Consider the following 13,271-nt stretch of genomic DNA (forward strand, 5'->3'; position numbering starts at 1 on the left):
GTTGGTGTTTACTTCAAATTTTGGGTTAACACTCCAAAACACAAACGAAAATGAGGAGGCTGGTGTTGCTCGAGTGTCGTTCACTGCTGGAACAATGAAAAACCAGTGGGGCTGAGACAAATCACAAAGAACCATGCATCACTTCATTTAAACTCCTAAATGTACCTAGGCTCTGTCTCCTTTATCCCTTTTCTTAGCTTGTATTTATCATATTTCTCACGAATTACAAAGAACATTGGATTTCTCCATCTTGCACCTGGCGGAGGATCCTCCGCTTCGGCGCTTTCTGCATAGATAGTCGCTAGAGATCTGATGAGCAAGATAGCATTCAATAGAACATCCTGTAGACTCACTGATGTCTTCATTGAGATCCTCAAGCCTAGCGGGTGGAAGCGTTCGAGCTGTAATATGGTGTATGCCCTGATGATCCATTAGCGTAATGTTGAAATCTTTCTCTTCAATTTTCATCTCTTACGAAATCTAATTCATCTGTCAATGTGTACGTCTGTGCACTGTCAGTAGATGTAGGTTGAGGCAAAGGACCAATCTTACAGGTTCAAAGGACCGAAGATTTCCCCCAGGACCCAGCGGTCTAGGCTTCATCCTTTCTGGAAATTTCTACGAAGACTTAGAATTGATTACATTTCGAATTGAAGAATACTCGCCAGAGCGTGCGATGCTTCTCCCCGCTTGATGCGCTCCTGAAGTCACAATTAGCATCTCAAAGGGGTGAGCATATCAGGAAGACAACATTTATTATCCCTTGGACAATTGACTTATTTTCCGCATTGATTGTATTCATCAATCGGAGGCCAGCCATAGGCATTAATTGTAGGCTTGCCAAAGGCTCTCGAGAAAACGTAGCCCCAAATCCAGGCGCCTTGTTGTGCAAATATTGTTCCCAGTCTTGACGGGAAGGATCACTTTCCTTAGGTTGCTCAAGGCGCTCGTGAAATGCCTTAGCAGCATCAAGTATATCGTGACGATCATCTTCGTCGTAAATTAGGCTGCTGATATCTGTCTCTCCCAAGGGAAGGGTGAAGTTATGTATATGGCGCCAGAATTCATCCTTGATTTGGATATCTGGAAAGAGATCTGGGTGGTTACTCAGTCTCTCAAGCTGCTTAAATGTCTCGATTAGATCAGCTAAGCATAGATTTTCGATATCATGGTCTTTTCTAAGCACTAGTGTGGATTTCACGCTATTAAGACGATTCTTGATAGTGAGGAGATGTCTTATACTGCAGAAGATTGTACACTCAGATTGTGCAACTAACGATCGTGAGTTTCTTTTTGACCTGAACAGCGTCGTTAAAACATACCCTTTGCCTTTCCTATGACATCCCAGCTATCAACATATTCCATGTAAAGTACATCTTCAAGGGTGAAGTATCCGAGAGCTTCAAAGAAGTCCTTCTCGTTCTGGTTGAGTTTCCTGTTAAGCCAGTCGGTATGGCCATCCCATGATAGCACAAAATTATCGAAAAGGCTCAGGAGCCTGCTTGGATCCATTGCGCTCATGTCGGTGATTGGGTAGAGTTCATTTCAGGAAGAAGATTTCGGAGTTGACAAGTCGTGTCGAATCGCTCAGTGTCGGCAACAACACTTGAATTTGTCAGGTGACCAACTCAGATTGTGAATCAGGAGACGAAACTGAAACCACGCGTAAATGTACTTGAAGTTAGGACCATAAGGCTTTGGCTTGTCAATGTGTCACTCAAATTAAATGACGCAGTGAAGTAGTAGCTCATCGCATGCCACGGACATTATCTTCAGATCTAGTCCTGACATAAACAATGATCTTAATTTGTGTACTCCGAGCTATCTGCTCGAGAAATCCCTCCTAAGCGTGTTCAATGGTGTATTTCCGCACTTTCTCTTAGAACTAGCCGGCGCCGCTAGCCTGAATGTTCCAGTCACTGCACCAGATGAACGTTTGACATCGCCATTGTGTGTTCTTTTCCTTTGCACCTGACGGGCCTAAGGGTCGAGGACAGATCCAGAACGAACGGCCAAGGTTCCTGCCTGGCTTTTTCGTTAGAAGGGTAATGCACGGCTCGCTGTGACCTTCGCATCGAGGTGCTACCGGTTTGGTGAATAATTTTGACCAAGATTCTTTGTTCTCGATTGGATCATGTATAGGATGGCAACTATTAGTAGGTGAAAGTGTTCGTGGAGGTGCAATAATTGGATCTGAATTGCCCCCCTTACGAGACCGAATTTGGGTCTGGGCGGCCTCAGAAGACACCAGCGGTGCGTTAATGGTGTTTTGAGGCTTCAGATTACTCCTAGTGGGAGACATACCTTTGTCCAAAGGCTCTGGAGTGTCATGGCTTGATTGTGTTCGAGAAGCTTGTGGGCTATTTTCATTTTTCAAAAATCCTTTCAGGCTTTGCTGACCCGTGCTACCTTGGGCTTTAGCTATTGCATTATTTGATGTTTTGAATCGTTTGTTCAATGCGCCAGACTCTGATTCCCGTTTTCTTCTGGTCTGGACGGGCATAGGCACTCGCCGTGAGCTACTAAGATTTATATCATGTGTGCTTGAAATTTTTGACGTCTCTATCCCTGGAATCCTACCGATGTCAGAGTTACTGTCCTCTTTGGTTAGCGGGGCTGGCGTTTTACGAGAGAACATATCCCGTATATTCCGACGGCCTGAGAACTCAGGGATAAGTCGGCCGGATGTGGGTAACAGATCCTTGTTACTCGCATATTCTCGCTGTCGTTTCCCATCCAGAAACATGCCAGGCGGATTCATGACGTCTTTGGTGACTATCGAGTGACCGTCTATGTCAATAGTATCGTTCATGATTGCATAGACCGGGCAGTGGTCTGATCCCTGTTCACGCTCAGCATCGTAGCTTGCAACGCTCGTGGGTGACATACCATGAGACCCTCCTGAATATTCGATTCACGGAACCAAGTCTTCATCACTAAACTACACAAGACGTAGTCGATCCTAGCTCCACAATTGGCTGGTCTAGCGTTGACCTTTTGCTCCCAGCAAGTAAACATGCCCTTGCGATTAGGATGAAATACGCGACAAATGTCATGAAGAATCGGAGAGTCTCGTCCTTCATCCCGATCGCCATAGACCCTTCCCCCTTCTAGCAGCTGGCTGAGCAGACGCCGCGAAGGGGTAGAGATATACTCAACATTCGATAATCCTTGTTTGCGCATGGATGCTTCAGCATTTGCGGTGTCAAGCTCTTCTCTCGAAATGTTCAAGTCTCCTGTCAGAAAGATACGTCTCCCCATCGCGTTTAAATTCCGCACCCGTGCATCGAGAGCCTCCAGAAAACCTAGTCGAAAGTCGTCCCTTGTCCCATCACTGTTCGCAGGACAGTACACACCAATGAGAACAAAGGCTTTAAACTCAAGTATTACTGCCCGACCTTCCGCGTCAAGAGCAGCCAGATCTACGGCAGACCTTGAGAGCTGAGCCATAGAAGGGTAGCCGCCGATCTGCTCGTTTGCTTGCAGCTGCGAGAAGGGCGTCGACGAGTTCGGAGGACAGAGACTACCAGTGATTCCCTCTTCAGCCTTGACAGGCGCACAAGCGGACTGGCGGGTGTAAATGACAACACCCGAGTATCCTTACAAAAATGTCAGCGTCGCCAAGCCAATGAGTCAATTTATTGTCACGAGCCTTTCTTATATCGCGGTAGGCTGAAAAAGCAATCCCACCCAGATACAAGTACCATGTCATCCGTCAGATCTTTCTGCTGGATCTTGGTCTCTTGTAATACGACAATGTCGGCTTCGAGTATGTCGAACATCGCCTGCGTTCGTTAAGCCTAATAAAAGCACGCAGTAGATCGGTTCGAACAACGAACCACAAAGGAGCGCTGGTTTCGCCATGGTTGGTAGCCAAATGGATTCCTGATGCCATTGACTGAGTCCAGATTAATAGTGTACCACAGCCAGTGTCAATGTCCTCTTCCTACCATTCCAAGTTGTGATTCGCAAACCCATGACGACTTGAGGTAGTCAGCTGCATAGTCCATATAGATAAACCACAGAATAGTAAGGGTCTACTGCCATCCAACGATAGTCTTCCAGCAGATGCAGCCCTCAACAATGTATGTGCATATCGAAAAGAAAAGAATTCATACGGTAAGGTACGCCACTAATGCTACGGGCCGCTCCGCTGCACAGCATACATGGTACTAAGGCTACAACCCGCCCAGAATCACAGATTTCGTTACCATGGCATAGTTCTTGCTCTATAAGAGCACAAGAGAAACATGGGGTCTTAAATAGCACCCAAACTTGCGATTGGAGGGTTTTTGTGTTTGAGTCTTTCTTAAAAGAGCAATTATTTTTGTAGCTTTGCTGTCCAAGAGGTTTGGGGTGCGCTAGTAGGTACCTAGACTAGCTGATGCATCCCGGCTAACCTAACTTGGTCTCGGACTTCACTACTTCATCTCTCTGTGCTCCTCAGATTTTGTTGTCGATATGGCGTCCAGACCGTTCGCTATGCGTATGCGTCCTGCTATTACTCCTCACAGACCTCCTCTTACCCTTTGTAAGACTTCCCCACGACGTTCTGCCAGTACCGAGCCACCGAAGCTCGTAGGACCCCAGGACAACGCTTTCAATAGGGAGCGTATAGCAGTGAAGCAACACGCGGGACAATCTGCGGGTAAGGCTCTGTGATCTCTGGAGACGATATCATCGCGCTGAATAGTACACTTCTAGATCTTTGGCGGAAGCTCTGCATCTAGTACTTCAGACCTGAAAGATGGCATACGTGAAATGCTAAAGCTTCACAGTGTTGTTGTACCCGCCATTATCCTTGCTAGTATAAATGCGAAGAACCTGTGGGATGAGCATTGGGAGCATTGGGAACACGAACCTCCACTGGAAGATCGTGTGCAGTATCCATACATGAATATTCGAACCAAGGCCTATCCGTGGGGCAATGGGGACAAGGTCAGTAATTTTGGATTCGGAATTCCGTTATTTTAAATAGACTTTATGATTGACTAACGGGTCTCAGACACTATTGTAAGTTGTAAGAATTCTATTATCGCAATATTGCGCACACTCCACCTCACTATCTGCACAATCGAGCTTGATATGGCCGTGTTCTGCTGTATACATTGTGGACAGAAATTAACCTACGCTACAGTTGGAATGACAAAGTGAATTATCATAACAAGGATGCCTGAGAGCGAAGGACGGCGCTGAAGGCAATAAGAGAGACGTTCACGTGCTCGACCGAATATTTTGTCTGACGCGGGCAGTACTAGTGGCTAATTTTCATTGAGCCTTAATCAATTGTCCACAATATTTGTGTCTCATTTCTATGGAAGTCCTTTCACTAGTTGACATTACATACAAGCTGCTATACGTAGCTTTGATTCTTGGCTCCCTTTTTGATAGCAAGATACTGCGACGCGCAATCATTCGCCAACATGGGGTCCTCGTTGAAGTTCATGATAGTAGCCTTCTTCGCTAGCAGTCTACACTGCATTTTCACGTCATTGACTTTCGAATACTCGTCAAATGCTCTGTCTAAATTTTCCAGTCCTCTCGAAAGCTGCTCCTTGCGGATTTTTGTGGAATCTGTGACCCTTCCAGCGAGACCAACATGTGCGTCTGCAAGCAATGAGAAAGATCGACCACTTAAATCGCAATTTTCGCTCTCTAGTACTTGCGGCATGATGCTCTCCAATAATCCAACAGATTCTTCGAAAACCCCTACGCTGTGCAAAATAGCGCAGATGGCGCCAACGGCCTCCCATAAGACGGGCAGGATCATGGCCTGTTGTGCAAAAGTGGCAGCTCGCAGAGCAACAGACAATCCCTTTTGCGGTGTCCCTGCGTGTTCGAGGATGCGTGCTTTAACACACATCAAGGAAATTCGCTGGCTCATGTCGAAAGTGCTATCTTCAAGATGTTTTGCCAATTGCTCTAAGAGGCCTAGGGCACTGGAAAAATCTTGTCGCTGAACTTGCAACTCAATTTCTAGCAATGCAATGCCAAAGAATACTTCATGCCCGAGAGCCTTCAACGCGAAGAGCTGATTCAGTATCTGATCTGCGGCATCGAGATCGTGGCTGTGCGATGATGTTAGCGAGCACTACTTTTTGAAAGAGGCCCCATCACCTCTGTAAAGCCCTGCGCAATGTAAGCATCCCGGAGTGTGCAGCCCAAATCTTTTGATATTTCAATGTTGTTAGTGTCTGCTGGTCCACACGATCCATTTGGGCCATAGCATCGGGATAGCGACCTCTTTGTGCAAGCTATGAGCGAAGACACCGTCAGTCACCTCCTTCGAAGTCAGACAGAATTCAGACCAAAAAGGCACTCCGACTGAGGCATTGCAATTTGTCCTCGGCGGGGCTGGCGTCGCCGTAACAGCACAGAAATATTTGTTGTGAAAGGCGCGCTTGGCACTGAACACCTAAAATATCATTGTTAGAAATATCAGTTGCAGGGCTGGGTACTCACTGAGTCGGCCGAAGATAGCAGAATGCATTAATATCTGAGGACCAACTGTACTCGGTAGTCCCTGGCTTAGATTGACTTGGGAAGCTTTTAGCACACATTCAAGAGCTTGCGATGGACCGTCCCCCTTGTTCGCATGTCAACAGCAGTCCCCAGATAGCACTGTACCACCTAATGAGATGAACAAGTCTTACATTGCTGAGTGCCAGCTTGGCTTCTGCGAGTACTGCGGTGGTGAATACGCACCACATATTCGATTCCTTTGCTTTGGCTTTTAGAAACGTAAGTGCTTCCCTGTCCATGCCCGTTCCGCCCCTTGGCTCTACTTTTTCAATCGCTTTAGTATGAGCTTTACCGAAATGGTATAGCCAGCTCAAGCTATAATTAAGACACACAAGATCGTGGTGCGCTCTAGCAGTCGAGACTGTTTCATGCATGGCTACTATCGCTTCCTCGAGAGCTCCAAAGTCCGCGTGTAACGCTGCTAGATTGAGTAGAGCATATTGGTAGAAAACTTGATCTCGGTTGTGCATTGTGTAATCAAAGTAGCGGTGGAGATGGTCGAAAGAGGAGGAGTAATCTCCAGTCTTCCAAGCTTCTAGAAACCTGTCCCATTTAGCAGGCCAAGTCAACTACGGAACTCAGTCATGCATACTGTACGTAATACAACAGCTTTGGTAAAGGCTGGGGCATCTTCAAGAAGAACTGAAGCTGTGATACCATCACTGCTGGTAATCTGCTGCCAGATTCTAAACAGGTCAGCCTTTGTGAACAGATGAACAAACGATGTTCGGGAGCGAACTCTGGATCTTATTGATTTGAAACTCCACGAGCTTTGCCATGTCCTCAGTGCTGTATTCACAGATGGACCCATCCACACCGTTCAAGTAGACAAAGGTGTGTGGCGTTAAGCGAGTGTCACTGGCGGCTTGTGCGTTATCTAGGTTTATGTCAAAGCCCGAGTAGCGAGAATTGGGGTTTCTCTTCTTCCACTGCGAAAAACTGGGTAATCTGTACGCAACAAAAGCTTGCCACAATTTGAGACTGTCGTGAAAATGTAACCTTGAAAACTCAAGGCGATTTTTGCGTACATACATCCCTAACGGAGAGGTCTTGGCGAGCCGCATCCGATGTGCCACAGGATCAAGTCCGTGACCATACTCCACTTTCTCGGATTCGTCCTTCAGCAGAAACGATAGATTTTCAAAATAGACGTGCAGAGCGTCCAATGAGTCTATCTCCCAAAGGCGATTCAGCAACAAGTCCCAGATCGTACGCCCTGGGATACCCGAAGCTTGAGCAATTGTCTCTCGCTGAAGCACAATGATGCCGGGAATGCAGGTATTGCTGTCGCCATCATCGGCAGACTCTACCTCTGTGGTGGTTCTTAATAATACCTGAGATAAAAGGAACGACAAAATCGGTATTGTAGCTTCAGCAGGGACAACAGCCTCGGTGTAAACACAAATCAAGGCGAGGAGACTGATTTTAGCTGACGTTAGATACATTCGAGCCATTACAGCGAAGCTCGATCGTATAGATGCGTGAAGGCCGATATTTCATAATGATTGACTAATGAAAGCCTAGTTCTCCGAGCGGCAAAAAACCGTGGTCGAAAAGCTGTTGATACGTGAGCACTACTGCGTGATACCCTTAGCAACAAATAGGGTAAGGTAATAAGCTTCCCTTACTAACGTACCTTAGTCCTGCAGGCTACGCTAACACTCGGCAGCAACCTAACCTTGGGTTCATGACAGCCAAGACCAAGGAGCAGCTGAAAAGCACCTAATTACCTCTGGAAGCATACATGGGTTAGCCAAATGCCTTTGAATATGCTTTCATGTGCAAAAAACCTTTGATAAGGTACTTCATCTATTAGCACCAAAGTCGATGGCGAGAACTTCGCCGGGAATTTCGTTAGTCTAACCTCTAGGAGGTTGCAACACATGTACTTCGTGATCAGATGGCATGAGACGTAGAATAATGAGCACTCCTGCCTAGCTCAATGGACAACTTAGTGAACACCATTAAGATTTGTTGCTTTGCCGCTAACCCTTGTATGTTTACAAATGGCCGTCGTTTCACCCAAATCCGTCCTTTGTAGTGGGGTTCTCATTCACAGTATCTACCGCAGCCCAGATCTTGCTAATGGACAGATCAAAGTTGCCTGGAACTCTGTCTGTCAAGCTCATGCCAATCGTGCGGATCTTTTGCATCATCATCTCGCTTTGGGGCTCTACGACCTGACCATGATTGGTCCTGACAAAAGCGCCCAAATCTATGAACACCGTCTCCCATCTACCTGGCGCCTTTGTATGTAAACGATGTTGATGTAGATCTTCATACACAATAGACTCCGTTTGTATGTTCACGAAATACTTTCTCCCATCCGATTTTATCCTCAAGCCCAGATATCCGTACCCGTCCAGATCCCAAAGACTCTTCCCGAATATTGTTCTTGGTCTGTCGATATTTCGCCATCCAGCATAGCCCGTCCGTTGCACCTGAGGGTTATTTCGTGGCAGGTCTGTTGAAATAGACCCATGAAAACGGGCATAGGTCAAATTTCCCCCAGCCTCATTGATTTGAGTGAGAGAGGAAGACGAAAAGCCACCATTATCAGCGTCAGACATAGTCTTGCATGACGGGACAGTGTCGGGGTCACTGAAATCAATGAGAAGCTCAGGCCTTGTTCGTCCCTGTACAGCCTCCAGTGAGATAGCTTCCCCGCATCAGTCAGCAGGATGGAATGAAAGGCAGCGTGCACCACTATTCGTACCTAATCGTGTAAACTTTTTCACTTCATTTAAGCTTCGCTTTGCTAAGCCAGGAGCCAGCAGGCGACAACATGGACGCATTTTTGATAATGATTCAATCTCACTTGTCGCATTTAGCTGCCGAGATCTTCTCCATTTCTTGCGCCATTAAAATAAGGCATCAAAAAGTCCACTCCCCCAGCAAGCGCGCCTTTTGGAAAATCGTGGTGATCAATCAGTCTACAGCAGACACCGCTTAAACCAGGGCGGTTAGCGCGTTTGCTAAATATCCACGTAGAGGCCAAAAAATAAGACTTCTAACAACCTCTCTATCTGCCTTACCCATCAACCCTCCGTTCCGGGAACTCAAGCTCATTTATTCTTTCAGTGTGAGCACACTATGTCATTTGCACCCCAAGCATTGGTTATCATGTTCATCAGTGCGGTGCATTAACTTGTATCTCTTAAGTGCTCGTGGTTTCGAAAGCGTTAAAGCGAAAGTAATGCCATCTACCTCTGGCTAACCCATACGGTGGAGAAACACATGTTGCGCCCTTGATGAAACTCTTACCGATGTGGTCTGACTCACTAGCTCATCAAATTGTGCGAGCTTAGTAGTGACCTTGCGCGAAGACCATAACGGCAAATGCTATTCTAGCCTGATTACACGGTGTGACACTTTCAATATGGCTCACGCACCCAGGAAATGTGTTGCTCCTCGTTAACATAGGACCTGTTCTACTCTAATCGGCGTCATTTTCGTGCGAGCAAGTGCCATTTCGCCAAGTAGATCGTGTGCGTTCCTGAGAGAACGGCATCGATGGCCTGCAAATGAGCTTATTATGCGTCCATTCAAATCTCTTCAATTGTGATATGGTCACTGCACTGCGTCTTGAATGCGCTTTCGAAGACTTGAAGAAATGCATTACTACTCTTCACACTAAAGGCGCTATGCTGTGCATCACCACGGTGATGGAGGTGTTAGCTCGTCCGTCCGGAGAGAAGTCACCTCACTAAAGGAGCGACAAGACTGCTGTCAAGGGGTTTCCACCTATTTAAGTGCCACCGTAGCGTCGACTAAGTGCTGTTCGCTCGACACTACGGACACGGTCGCAGCCCTTCCAGGATCAAGATTCGTTATGTCACTTCATTCTTAGCGCCTTGGTCAATTTTTACCTCTGCAAGATTCTTCTCCTCTTCTTTCGCTCCCAAGATACTATTTTTCGGGTCAACAATCAGGCTGCAAGCTGCTAAATCACGATCCTTAATTGCAGCCATTGGACATTCAGTCGTTCTTTGCACCTCGAAGGCAAGTAAAACAAAGCTTTGAAGCTTTGAGCTCCAAGATTACATTCTTTACAATCTTTGATCATTTCAGCTCTTTCAAAGCCGCAGCCAGACGGATACATCTGTTCCAGCTCCGGGACTTTACGATGTCCACCTCGCCTCTTACTCCTTGCAAGGCAGGCTCAACGACTTCGCACCAGGCTGTAAAAATAGCCTCTGAAAAGATCGAGTCTTCCACTAAATCGAACCTCATGGAGCCATCCCCGGCTAGCACGTATGGCGACACTGTAGGAAGCAGCGTGCCTGCGACTCCGCTGGATACTAATAGTCATGGTAAGCTCTCCTTTCCCCCACTCTCCTGCCTTGTGCCTCTGGATCTCCAATCTCAACACTAGTCGTGATCTATTTGGTCTCTCCTTTGCGCCTCCTCAAACTTTCAGCGCGTATTGCTTACACCTACAAATCTTGTACATCACTCTATGACAGGACGGAGCCGTTTGATGTCTTTTAAATATGGGAAAGTGTGCTGAGCGCTTCGAATTTGCATTGGACTTGCTCTACACGACAGAGCTGGTATCACTGACTCCGACATTGATTATACAGATCTCTCAGCTGGGATCACACAGTCTATGCGCGCCGTGCAGCTCGATCCAGCCATCAAGTCAATCTCTGCGTCCCCAATCTCACCGCGTGAATCGAAACACCAAGGTGTACATGTTCCCTTTGGGTTTCCGCACACGACACCTTCGAAGAAATCCGACACTGTTGTGAACCAAACGTTGTCAAGCAATTCCTCACCTACTAAGCGTGCAGAAGCCATTCGCTCTGCCCCTACTTGGCGTGGGGACCAGCAAAGTGATTACATGAAGCTTGCCCATGATCATCCTGACGACCCCTTTGTCGCAGGCAGCAGTAGTCAGCAACCTTCCGAGTCTAGTGAGTGATTGCTATTACTAATGTATGTCCTAGCTAACTGAAGCAGCACTAGCAGCACGTTTAGCATGCCATCCTGACAAGCTTGGTGTAACGCCAACCAACAACACCGCCCAGGCTATCTTCTCGCCACAAGCTTGCGTATTCGTAGCCAAGTGAGTCTCTTTACATTACTGCGTAGCTTCCCTAATCTCAAGCAGTCTCACACAGTCAGAATCTGATGAGCAACTCGAATATGCAGTCACGGAAGCATTTCAACGCTTTGGTAATGTTTATGTCAAGATTAGACGTGATGCTCGCCAGATGCCTTTCGCATTCGCTCAATACACCGTTTGTCAATCCCAATGGCTACTATGCTGCATACTGACTTCAGAAGACCGTTGAGGATGCTCAGCAAGCAATCACTCTGGGTCGTGGTATGCTCATTAATGGTCGCCCTTGCCGCACGGAGGTCGCTCGTGTCAATCGTGCGTCTACTCCCTCCTTTTGATCCCTTGCCATCAAACATTTTTGACCATGTTGTATGATAGGCTCACTCTACTTATCCAAAATAAATGGCGCTACAGTGTCAGAAATAGAAGCAAAGAATATCATGGAAGGATATGGGCCCGTCGAGCTGGTCTGGTTAGCTACTCAGACCGAACGTGAAGTGTTTGGTTTGCCAGAAGGAATATTCATTCGCTTTGCGTTCTTTGACGACTGCCGCGACGCTCTGGTGGTTGGTATTCTGACCTAAGCACCAAGAGATTGCTGACAAGACTCAGAGCTTCAGGGATTCCTCAATCTATCGGCTCGAACAAGTCAAGGGTCTCGAAGAGTCTCGCTCTAGCCCCGCCGATGGCGCTCATCGATCCATAGCATCACCTTATAGGCGTGAGCTCGTTCCCAGAATGTCTCCCGCTTTCACCCGACGCCACGCAGATGCGCGTTCGATTTTCATTGGCAATTTGGCTCCACATCTATCAGAGGATCAGCTTCTGGGAATGTTCCAAATATACGGTCGCGTTTCGCATGTTGAAATTATTCGAAAACCGTCAATGGTCAACGGTAAGCTATGTCCATCTTCTGTATTCGACTCGGAGTCTAACCGATCTTCCCAAAGCATCTGGTGTCAACGCGTTTGCCTTCATTGAATACGACAACGCCCAGTCGGCGGCGCTAGCAGTGCAGGCCGGTTCGCTCGCATACCAAGGGCTACAGTTGAGAGTAGAGCATAAGGAGCCTTATAACTCTCCTTTACGCTCATCCCCTAGCTTCAGCGGAAGCCCACGACGACCAGGCCTACTTGACTCTCAAGACATGATAATAGCCTTCCAACGTGGGGTATCCATGGGTATGAGTCAGGCGACCCAGGCCCAATTAATGCCACCCCCTTTCTATCCGCAGTATCAATACTGTGCTCCGTATAGTAATTCCTCTTCGCATTCAACCATGCCTCCCTCCACCAACGACGCCGCAACCGCAGGTACTCAAGTCTTCACTGCCGGATACATGGGCCCAGTCTCTGGCCAGTACTCGTACACCGGCGCACCAGCACCATATGAACAGTATCAGCAGCACCATCAACATCAACAGTACTATGCTCCAAACGTTCCCATCTCACAACTTCAATATCCATCGGCGGCGGGCTATGAGGATGTTGCCATCGCCAATCCAGCGTCACTGCATGAGAACCATTGATCTCTCGTCTTTGATGGCTGTACTGTTGACATCAGGACCTCACTATGGCGTAGTATCGACCTTATGCACCATCGCTGGAGAATGAATTGGAGCAAAAAAATGCTTGCGCACTAGAGAACTTCAACCAGATTACGCTCATACAGCATTGCGATTTCC

The 13,271-nt window shown here is 47.3% G+C and overlaps 3 protein-coding genes across 3 annotated transcripts; 1 reads left to right on the top strand and 2 right to left on the bottom strand.

Moving 5' to 3' along the window:
- Window positions 1-155: 155 nt before the first annotated feature.
- Window positions 156-3,782, bottom strand: KY384_001088 (uncharacterized protein; the record flags this gene model as incomplete). The annotated part of the gene is made up of 7 exons (XM_044809620.1): window positions 156-301; window positions 354-379; window positions 777-1,185; window positions 1,323-1,435; window positions 1,926-2,842; window positions 2,890-3,567; window positions 3,705-3,782. The coding sequence occupies 7 exons, from the start codon at window positions 3,780-3,782 to the stop codon at window positions 156-158; spliced, it is 2,367 nt and encodes a 788-aa protein (XP_044673527.1).
- Window positions 3,783-5,353: 1,571 nt separating this feature from the next.
- Window positions 5,354-7,976, bottom strand: KY384_001089 (uncharacterized protein; the record flags this gene model as incomplete). Its single annotated transcript, XM_044809621.1, has 4 exons — window positions 5,354-6,068; window positions 6,463-6,527; window positions 6,654-7,091; window positions 7,245-7,976. 4 exons carry the CDS (start codon window positions 7,974-7,976, stop codon window positions 5,354-5,356), a joined length of 1,950 nt encoding a protein of 649 aa, XP_044673528.1.
- Window positions 7,977-10,753: 2,777 nt separating this feature from the next.
- Window positions 10,754-13,115, top strand: KY384_001090 (uncharacterized protein; the record flags this gene model as incomplete). The annotated part of the gene is made up of 8 exons (XM_044809622.1): window positions 10,754-10,835; window positions 11,106-11,438; window positions 11,491-11,590; window positions 11,636-11,765; window positions 11,812-11,902; window positions 11,966-12,153; window positions 12,200-12,482; window positions 12,538-13,115. The coding sequence occupies 8 exons, from the start codon at window positions 10,754-10,756 to the stop codon at window positions 13,113-13,115; spliced, it is 1,785 nt and encodes a 594-aa protein (XP_044673529.1).
- Window positions 13,116-13,271: the final 156 nt, after the last annotated feature.

This window comes from Bacidia gigantensis (assembly GCF_019456465.1).
Source record: "Bacidia gigantensis strain McMullin 20006 chromosome Unknown contig_125, whole genome shotgun sequence".
NCBI lineage: Eukaryota > Fungi > Ascomycota > Lecanoromycetes > Lecanorales > Ramalinaceae > Bacidia > Bacidia gigantensis.